An 11,142-nucleotide genomic window follows, 5' to 3' on the forward strand; every position below is an offset into this window, starting at 1 on the left:
ACAGCTCCTTTTATAGCAACATTCCATTGACGTAACTTCTGAACACGTACAGTTAAATTTTTCAAGCCAGGATAAGTATGTAAAGTACATAGTTCTAGCTCAGGTAGCTCAGGGACGCAACTTCGGATGATAAATTTCAGAAATGGGACGCAACTCGGACGGACGCAACTCGGATATCACAGTCGGGACTCAAGTCAGATCCCCCCGGACAGTAGGTCATAAAAATGGAAAAATTCAGAAACTGAAGGGGAAGAATATGACATGTACTTTTAGGTACCTGTTAAACATCAGAATTAAAATCAGGGTAACACATACAAACATGGTGACAATCTTGCAGTTGATCATAGATTTCATTCTATTCGTATTGACGGTGAACCAAGTCCGCGGTGGATTTTTAGGCGGAACTATCATTTTTGGCGAAAAATAGATCTTTGTGGGATCGGGACCCATTTTTATTTTAAAACGCCGCGCCGGGATAAAAAAAGGTTCACATAATTTTCTTGAAGATGTTTCGAATTGTCTGTTTGACAATCATTCCTGTTTTTTTTTTTTTTTTTTTTTTTTTATTCGATATTGGTTTTTTAATTTTTTTTTTTTTCCCCCGAAACCTAATCGGTTCGTGTTTGTTCGAAGTCAGAGCTTATCACAATTATTTGCCCAGGGCAAGACTCGAACCCAGAGACCCTCGAGTGAGAGGTCATTTGGTTTGTGGACTTTCTTCCTTGATGAAACCAAAGTTGAGTCTGAGTTGTTCAAGGAACACGAATGTTAGAATAGTTTGCGGTGCTAGGCGCACGAATGCGGGGAAGTAGCCCTGTGAAGAAATCAAACAAAAATTAATATTAAAGTACACACATTTTCTCTCTCTTAAAAAATTTTGCCTGCGGCGCGGATATGCAAGTGCTTTTATTGCATCCAATTTTCTTATTGGACATATCGCCTGCGGCGCTAAATCTTTTGCATTTGTCAGCCTTTTGCTTTTCGTTTTCTAACTAGGGCGGATAACCAAAGAAGTAATTAAGACTGGATGGAAATCGCACAGGATAGAGGGGAGTGGAAAGAGCTGTTTCCTGGAGGTCCTGGGACCACGCAGTCTTAAGGTGATGTCGACTCAACAGCCCACACTGCCTCGACAACAAAGATCCACCTCGTCGATCGACGGATGTAACGTTTACCCGGCGCGGCGGTAAGATATACAACTTACCTTGAAGAATCCAGCGGGTCCCAATTTGGCAGTATAGGTGACCAGGGCCCACATACTGTTGAACTGGCCCGGGGTCGCATTCATGGCCCGCGTTTTGAGAACATCCAGTGGTTGTGTCATGGTGGTTGCTATTGCGCCTGCTGTGAGTGAGGATAGGAAGTGAGTGGTGGCATTATCCTCAAAGTAAGGAGTACTCAGGAGACCTAGCTTCACCTGGGAATTAAATAATTAGGCTGTGTTCGTTATGGACACCAAAGCTAAAACTCGGGATTGTAGAAAAAAAAACGAGAGAGCAAGAGAGAGAGAGAAAGCCAGCCGTTTTGAGAACGAACCTTTTCGCCCCGGGCGCCCCGGAAACCGAGAAAAAGTTTCGCCCCGGGCGGGAATCCACCCCATGAAATTTCCTTGCAAAAGGCTACACAAATGTAGACGAAACTCGAATCGGAAGTTAAAGTCAACAAGTGTTCAACCAAAATACAACGGTAAGAATAATAACTAAAGACCTTAACAGATAGATATACAGTGACTTTTACCCCATATCAAAACAAAGTACCTCAATAACCTTAATTTGTAATTTTATCACGAAAACTGTGGAGGTAAAGGAATTTTTCATTCTACATTCTAGCAGTATAAAACAACCTTAATTTGTAATTTTATCACGAAAACTGCGGGGGTAAAGGAATTTTTCATTCTACATTCTAGCAGTATAAACAAACAAACCTGATCATAGAAGGATAGTTGGCCTACTGTCATGAGTATAGCTCTGCTGGTCCCATAACCAAATGGGTATTATCACACTAGAATTGCACACAATGTCCCAATTTGAATCCTGGTACATAGTCAATTTCTTTTTCTAGCTTTATTGTTGCTTGGAGTTAGGGGTGCTCTTAGTCTTGAATGGACAATTGAGAAGCTACTTTGAGCAAATAGCAACCAGTGGGAGTAATAACAGAGAATTAAGAAAATTTATAGATTATTGGAAAAAGTGAACAATGTTAAACTGTGGTACATAGTCAATTTTTACTTTCTTTTTTCTAGCTCTATTCTTGCTTGGAGTTAGGGGTGCTCTTAGTCTTGAAAGGACAATTGAGAAGCTACACTTTGAGCAAATAGCAACCAGTGGGAGTAATAACAGAGAATTAAGAAAATTTATAGATTATTGGAAAAAGTGAACAATGTTAAACTGTTTTGTTTATATATAACAGCTACTTTCCCTGTCGCGTATAATATCTCTAGTAGCGCGGTCAAACTTTCTTGACTTGGCGGGGTGGAGCGCTACCGCGCTCCTTAATTAAAGTCACTAGATGTTTCCCTAACGCCCTACTCACTGACCACCCTGTATTTTTCAACCAGGTCCTTGTCTCCCCCCCCCCTCTCCTTATTAGGTATAGTGTATGATGTAACACTAGCCTAGTATGTGGCATCACACCTATATGTAAACAGGTATGTATCTATTAAAGGCCCCTTCTCATTTGTTACCAATTTACCTATAGGACATTCGGGGAAAAAAAAATCGGATGAAACTCACAAGTAGGAACGGACCTTTAGCTTGAAAAAGTAAAAACAAGAAAAAGGAAGATGAAATAGAAGAAGAAGAAGAAGAAGAAGAAGAAGAAGGAGAAGGAGAAAACGTAAAGCTGTGAAGAATAAGACAAGTAATGTAATGTTACATTTTGTGTGAACGCCTGAACACGATATTGATTATGCAATATGCAACATTTGCAACAGAGGTTTACACAATCATTAGTAATGTCATTATTTCCAAGTAATGATGATGAAAAATCAAAAAATCCGGAGTTCCATCATTAGTAATGACATTACTAATGATCATGTAAGGTACCTATTAGAGGTCGGAGTTCCATCTAAACGAGAATTACCAATCTAAGACGCCAAGAATGGTGGCACTGTCTTGCATTGTTTCAGCTGCTCCTTCAATTGCTCCACACTCTGCTTGAATTCATCATACTCGCCCTGTAGACGTTTCATCTCCTCTGTACGTTGCTTTAGTTCCTGAGCCACATTATCAAAGTCTTCATTCACAAAGTTCAGCTCGGTTTTACACTCTGCTTGAATTCATCATACTCCCCCTGTAGACGTTTCATCTCCTCTGTACGTTGCTTTAGTTCCTGAGCCACATTGTCAAAGTCTTCATTCACAAAGTTCAGCTCGGTTTTTTCCAAGTAATGATGATGAAAAATCAAAAAATCCGGAATTCCATCATTAGTAATGACATTACTAATGATCATGTAAGGTACCTATTAGAGGTCGGAGTTCCATCTAAACGAGAATTACCAATCTAAATTCTAAATCGATACAAAAATACATACGTAGGTATGTATAATATTATAGGGTACCTATTTGACTCTGCCGCGAGAATTGAACCAAGCATACAATAGTTCTATAGTAGGTATCTACAGCTGCATTGATCTGAATCTGAACTATATATAATTTGGGGCCAAAAACTAGCTAGGTAGAAATACCTAGCATCCGAAATAAGTGAAGTGAATGAGAGAGAGAGAGAGAGAGAGAGAGAGAGAGAGAGAGCACATATTTCAAACATGTCAACCCCAGAGAATTTCAACTATTTTTTTTTTTTTTTTTTTTTTTTTTTTCGTCTCGAATAAAATGAAATGGAATAGAAATATCAGCTAGAAATAATATTTACTTTAGAAATAAGAATAAAAAATTCCCAACTCAAGTATGTACGTAATTACGTATACATATTTAAGTAAGTACCTACCCACCCACCTACCTAGTAGCTACATAATTATGCGTATACATATTTAAGTAAGTATACCTACCCACCCATCTACCTAGTAGCTACATAATAATATATGTACCTACATAATAATTATGTACTCGGTATTGATGTAGATAGGTATGTATTCTAAACGTACTTACATATATAATTATGGTAATAATGTCATCAATATGTATATGTACTAGGTAGTAAGAACATGATTAGTGATGAAGAAGAAGAAAAAGAAGGAGAAGAAAAAGAAGAGATAAGAGTAGAAGGGGTGAGAGAGAGAGAAGGGATCTCGATGATTAATGAAATTGAAATAGGCTAATGAATAAGCAATAAGTGAGGGAGAAATAGAACTATCAAGAGAGTGAGAGAGAGAGAGCGGGGGGGGAGAGAAAGACAGAGAGATTGATTCTTTGTGTTCTATACAATTTATCTTTAATTTATTCAGTTGGGGAGAGAGATGGAGCTAAGATGAGAAAAAAATAAGTCAAATAATTTATTATGGAAAGAAAAAGAGGGAGAGTGAATGTGGGATAGAGAATACTATAGGAGAGAGAGGGAGGGAGGTAATCACTAGATTTGGGTCGCGGAGGTTCTGGGGTCGATTCTGGGTGAGATAGATTTTTTTTTTTTTTTTTTTCAGACACATGCAGCCTTGTGGAATAAAATTGGGTAACTATGTATACTATTGTACTATGATTGAGTACTTATAAAATGACTTCAATTCGATTATACCTTTCATCTTGCTCGAAAAAGACTAAAACAACGCGTCTAACCCATCAGTCGACGGAGTTTAAACGCCATATTTAACTCAATAAACTAAATAAAGAAAAAAAATGTGTTTATAAATAGGAATTAAGAACAGCGAGTACAACAGATAGACGGCTTGAACATATTCAAAACCAAAATGTCCGTCCGTGTGTTTATAAATAGGAATTAAGAACAGCGAGTACAACAGATAGACGGCTTGAACATATTCAAAACCAAAATGTCCGTCCGCTAACGCTAATTCCTAGGTACAAATACAAAGTGCGAACCAAAAACAGGTCTCACATACCTATCCACGAATCCAAGTCACGAAGAGGTGCTCACAATCCTAAAGAATACGAAGGCACGAAACCATAGAATATTTTACACATAAACACCTTTTGGGTGTTTTACACAAAGAATATTTTACACATAAACATCTTTTGGGTGTTTTACACATAGAATATTTTACACATAAACACCTTTTGGGTGTTTTACACATAGAATATTTTACACATAAACACCTTTTGGGTGTTTTACACATAGAATATTTTACACATAAACACCTTTTGGGTAAAATCCAACCTCCGGGAGCCCCATAGAGGAAATTCCCTTATGATTTTGGGGTTCAATCGAGACTTTTGGGGTCCTATATGGACTCTTTTTCCGAGTGAGGTCTACAGTTCAGTGAACTATTATTTAGTTTACAATAAGGTATAGGTAAGTTTGTTCTAAGTTTACTCCCCCTATAGTGTAAGGAAGGTGAAGTGTCTACTTGTGTGTGTGTGGGGCGGTTTTTACGACGTTGTAAACATGTAAATTGTAAATTATTACATGATGGAGCGGGTATGTATAAGCCTACAAACCCCAAAAAGTCCTTGGGCTTTTGGAGAAAAAAAAACTGTAAAAATTCTGCCTGAAAAGTATACTGTGGCAATCCAAACTTTGGGCAGTCCATCAATTAATGTTATTGATTGTTTCCCTCGTTACATCACTTCTCATTTTTACTTTCCTTATCCCATAGGAAGGAAAGTAATGTAATCGGGTCAAATTTTCGATGGTCAGATTTTAGTGCCAAAACACGTTTTGGGTATACTTTACTTGGCAAAAGAGGAAAGGAAGGTAATAAAAGAGAAGGGACCGCAAAGAGGAGAAGGAGGAAGAAGAGAGGGGCAAAAAGGGGAGAAGGGAGGGAAAACAGAAGAAAAGGGATGCAAAGGGAATATTTTGAAAGAGGAGAGAGTCAAAAAACAGAGAAAGAAAGAGGAGAAAAAGTAGACGAAAGAGAAAGAAGGTGTTTAACGGAGGGAGAAAAAGGAAAGCGAGGGGAAAGCTCCCTCCCTTAATTCACTCCCATTATTTTGTCGTAAAATTTCAACTCCAGCAGCTCACGGGTGCACAAAGTAAGTGTGAAGGTCGGGTGCACAAAGTAAGTGTGAAGGTCGGGTGCACAAAGTAAGTGTGAAGGTCGGGTGCACAAAGTAAGTGTGAAGGTCGGGTGCACAAAGTAAGTTTAAATTCCGTTTAAGTTCTAATCTCGGTTTAAGCAATCTGATTGACTATTTTTTTTTTTTTTAATCAACCAATCAGATTTCCGAGAATTAAACTTTAAACTTAAACCGACTTTAAACTCACTTTGTGAACCCAGCCACATAAAGCTATTTCTCCCAGTCCGCCTGTTTATGAAACACCCTGTCTACAGCGTTCCTTTACTCTGGAGGCATACTGCATGGGTAAAATGAATGGCTGTTGAGTGTTATTCTTACCGGGGCATAAATTTAAAGCCCCCCACACATTGTAGCATACTGGGGGGTAAATGCAGCGGAAATTAGTTCGGTGCTTATGAATAGTAAATTTACCAAACAGTTTTTCGCCTGAGAGTCTATAAAGTTTACTCAACGCAAAATATGTTTGCTACCTCGGTTTATATTTTAACGTCCCTTTTTTTTCGAGATGATGCTGGTTTTATGTTTTCGTTTTAGGTAGAAAGAGGAGGGGGAAGAGAGGAGAAGAGAAAGAGGAGGAGAAGAGGGAGAAGGAAAGGGAGAGAAAAAGAAGGAGAAGGGGAAAACTTAAAGGAGGAAGAGGGGGACTGCGGTATTTAAAACTTAAGCAAAAGCAAGGATTTTCTGGGAGGCGAAAAAAAAGATTGAGGTTAGAGAGAGAGAGAGAGAGAGCTATCAAGAGAAAGAGAGCGATTGAAATGTTACAAATCAATTCTCAAATATAGGTAGTGTAGATACAATAAATCAAGATATGTATTAATTTTGACAAAGGCATGTATACTCGGTCAACTGTGAAGCTGCGTCCACACATAGTCCACGACTGTCAACTATGTGTGGACACAGCTGAATAGCACATTCAATACACCTATGTCCTTATATATGAACTGAAGTAAAGTTGTGCTAATGGCAGAAGAAAAACCTTTCTAACGTTGACATATTTGCCAAGTACAAAGTGTGAAGTTACTTTGAGTAACTGTAAGAAGCTATGTACTAAATATGTATATAACATGTTTAGTACATAGCTTATATACTCGTACATGTTTAGTTACTTAGAGAAGACATTAGTGAATATATTAATGTATCTAATTTACTCTTTGAGTAAAAGTAATTAGCATTCTCTCTCTGTCACTTTCTCCCCTCCCCTCTCTCTCTCCCTCCCTCTCTACATCCTCCTTTATCCTTTTTTCGTCCATCCTCTTTCTCCCTCCCTCTAATATCTCACCTTGTGCTAACTTTGTGCTTACTGACTTAGTCTTTCTCTCTCACCCTCTCTCCCTCTCTCTCTCTCTCTCTACCTAGTTCAAGTCATTTATATTCTGGACCAAGACTCAGGCTGAATATTAATTGAGCAATGATTACCCCTCCCCCCCACTTTATCCAAACCTCCCCCTCCTTCCTTAATCCATTAGGCCATAATTCTCCTAAACCATAACTCCCCGCCTAACCATTTCTCCTCCTTCCTTAATCTCTTCCTGCGCCTTAATCCATAACCTAACCCCTCCATCAGACCTAATCGAAAGGCCTTACTCTATTTTATTCAAAAAGGATTTAACCTTATTTTTCGTTAAAACAGCTCTTCTGACGCTCCATGCTATTTGAAATGACCTTGAAAATTGAAGTTGTTTTTCTCAAAAGTCAATTTCCATTTTCAGGAGCCTCTTGGATAAAAAGTTTCAATTCTCAAAATAATGAAGTCCTTACCATCTTTTATGTTGTGCTATATTGTAGCTAGTATAAAAGCTTAGATAACATCTTACGCCAACACACGGATTTAATAATTTCAAAACAATCTAATATACACGTAATATTCAGTAGGTATAATATATGTATATGATGTAGGTACTCGTACAAAAGATTTCTCTTTTGTGAAAAACAGGGAGATTCACTCAGATTATTTATGCGAACAGGGTATCTCAATTTCTCATTCCCTGAGATTTAAATAAGTATTAAAGTCACTATAGATGTTTCCCTAACGCCCTACTCAACCCACCCTGTATTTTTCAACCAGGTCCTTGTCTCCCCCCCCCCCCCCCCCCCCCCCCCCCCCTCTTTTCTATTATTTCTAAAAAAAAGCTAAAGCAACAAGTTAGGTAGGTAGGTAGGTACTATATGTACACAATAGAGGAAACCTATAGTAGGTAGTAGGTATATACTTGTTGTTCCCTGTAACCTACATAATATAGCAATATACATACATATATATATACATATATTATAGCAATAGAATAATTTTATCATTCATTCTTGACAGTATTCACCACAGTACAATTTCACCCCGGGTTGATTTCACAAGTTATCTTGCATAATATCTTCTATCTTGTTCTTCTTCATCTTCCTGCTTGCTGCTTTTCTCTTTCTTCCTCTCCTTCTCAGTCCTCTTCGTCTTGTCCTATTGCTTTTCCCAATCATCTTGCATAAGATATTATCTTGATATTATTACAACATATTTCCTTCATTCTCCTTCATCTACCTGCATATTGCTGCTTATTATTTTTTTCCATTTCTCCTCTTCCTTTATTTTCTCTTTTCTCTCTCCTTTCTCATCCTCCTTCTTATTTCTCTGTATCTCTTTCTTCCTATACCTTCCCCCTCGGCTCCTTGTTTCTCAGTCTAATTGGAAAGTTTTGCTTGCTCTCTATCCAGGTATTCCGTTCTCTTCTCTAATATTCTATTTACTTTTCCACCTGTCACAGCTCGAATTTCATTTCCAGAGGGAAAAATTTAACACTTCTTGGAGAAACTGAGATCAATTTAACCTCATTTTTTCCCCTTCTCTCTCTTTTCTGTTCTGTTCTATTTCCTTTTCTTCTCTTTTCTACCTACTCTGCTTTTCTACTTTGCTTTTCTACTCTGCTTTTCTACTTTGCTTTTCTACTCTGCTTTTTTACTTTGCTTTTCTACTTTGCTTTTCTACTCTGCTTTTCTACTTTGCTTTTCTACTCTGCTTTTCTACTTTGCTTTTCTACTCTGCTTTTCTACTTTGCTTTTCTACTCTGCTTTTCTAATTTTCTTTTCCCTTCTTTCTTTCTATTATCTTTTCTTCTTTGCTTTTTCCTTTTCGCTTCTTATTTGTCTATATTCCTCTCTTTCTTTTCTTATTTCTCTCTCACTTCCTCTGCTTTTCTACTTTGCTATTCTACTCTGCTTTTCTACTCTTCTTTTCCCTTCTTTCTTCCTATTATCTTTTCTTCTTTGCTTTTTCCTTTTCGCTTCTTATTTGTCTATATTCCTCTCTTTCTTTTCTTATTTCTCTCTCACTTCCTCTCTCATCTCATCTCTTCTCTGTTCAAGTTTCTCTTTTTCTATCGAACGTTTTTCCGTCCTATCAATGTCTGTCTCTTTTCCTCTTATTCCCTCATCATTCAAACTTTCTCTCTCTCTCTCTCTCTCCTCTCCTCTTTCTGTCTCTCTTATTCTCTACACCTATTTGAAAAAGTTTTCCATATTGAATGAACCCATCAAGTCTTCTCTCTTCCTCTCACTTGTGGATATATTTTCCTTTCATTCCATACTTTGCAGACAGTTTACTTGTGGTTTTTTTAGAGATGAATTATACATTGCCCTGGGTCATGCGTTAGTTTAAGCTGGTTCGCGCAATCTGGTTGGTTGATTTTAAACTTCGAGTGAAGATTGGCCAATCAGATTGACTCATTCAATCGGTGTTAGACATAATGTACCTAACATGATTTCATCGGTGTTAAATAATAAGATAATGTAAGTACCTTAGTAGGTAAATTTTTGTCCAATTTTATCAAAAAGAGACAAAACAAAACCGTTCCAAGAGTAATGCTATGGTGAAATGAACACGCGTTTTTTGCCCAGAAAATGTATGCGCGAAGTTGAAACAAGTGTTAGAACAAGTACCTACTTAGTACATAAGTACCTATTTCATGTTTATACTTAAATCCTGTACTGTTGGAGTGTTGGAATAGGACTGTAAAAAACTACATTTGTTGTTAAAGGCATGTTTTACTAAAGACACTGTACTGTTGGAATAGGACTGTACAAAACTACATTTGTCGTTAAAGGCATGTTTTACTAAAGACAGGTTCTAATACGCAAGAAGCTAGAGAGAACAGAACCACCCGTCCTATGTATTGTATTTCCAGTCCTTATTCTCCTTGCAAGAGAGTACCACACTACAAAAACCTTCAGTGCCTCTTCTGCGACGCCAAGAGGGGTTTGGCTGCTGATCCCTATTTATAGTCTGTAACCAATAATCACCACTCATTTCGATATGGTTTCTTTGTTCCACAGTAACTTTCAGATTTGGATTTCAACTCAGCCAACCTTGATACTCGCGCGTCTGCCTTGCAAGCGCTGGGTCGCGGGTTCGATTCGCAAGTCGTAGCCTACCGCTGGAGTAAAGAGATTTGTCACTTCCTCAGAAAAGGGAAAGCCCGTTCGATTTACGACCAGACAAAATCTATCCTAACACAAACAAGGTTCGTTCTCGGAACGGCTGGCTTTCTCCTATCCTGTCTTCCTTCTCTCTTTGCTTTGGAGGCGATAAGACCTTGGCAATTACAGCTCCCTCTATCAAACCTCTTTTTTGAGGTTTAAACGATAACTGCGATATTATTGTCCCGGAATCGAAGAGAGAAGGAGGACAGGATAGGAGAAAGCCAACCGTTCCGAGAATAAACCTTATTTGTCGACAAAATCCCCTTCAAACTTTCAAACAGGTACTTACCCGCTTCTTCTTAGCATTCTTGGCGGTCGAGGTGGTTGTATTCACAGATTTCCTACTCACGCTCGACATATACCCGTCCGTGGTCGAAGAAGAGTAATGATATTAGAAGAGTGGTCGAAGAAGAGTAATGATATTAGAAGAGTAATGATAATAGAAGAGTAGTCGAAGAAGAGTAATGATAATAGAAGAGTAGTCAAAGAAGAGTAATGATATTAGAAGAGTAATGATAATAGAAGAGTAGTCG

At 38.0% G+C, this 11,142-nt stretch overlaps 1 protein-coding gene across 1 annotated transcript; it reads right to left on the reverse strand.

Moving 5' to 3' along the window:
- Positions 1-597: 597 nt before the first annotated feature.
- Positions 598-1,972, reverse strand: LOC103520153 (mitochondrial dicarboxylate carrier-like). The gene is made up of 3 exons (XM_008485250.2): positions 1,925-1,972; positions 1,205-1,417; positions 598-814 (listed from the first exon to the last, which is right to left on the reverse strand). Exons 1-3 carry the CDS (start codon positions 1,955-1,957, stop codon positions 698-700), a joined length of 363 nt encoding a protein of 120 aa, XP_008483472.1. The 5' UTR covers positions 1,958-1,972; the 3' UTR covers positions 598-697.
- Between the last annotated feature and the right edge of the window lie 9,170 nt (positions 1,973-11,142).

This window comes from Diaphorina citri, unplaced genomic scaffold (assembly GCF_000475195.1).
Source record: "Diaphorina citri unplaced genomic scaffold, Diaci psyllid genome assembly version 1.1 scaffold3271, whole genome shotgun sequence".
NCBI lineage: Eukaryota > Metazoa > Arthropoda > Insecta > Hemiptera > Psyllidae > Diaphorina > Diaphorina citri.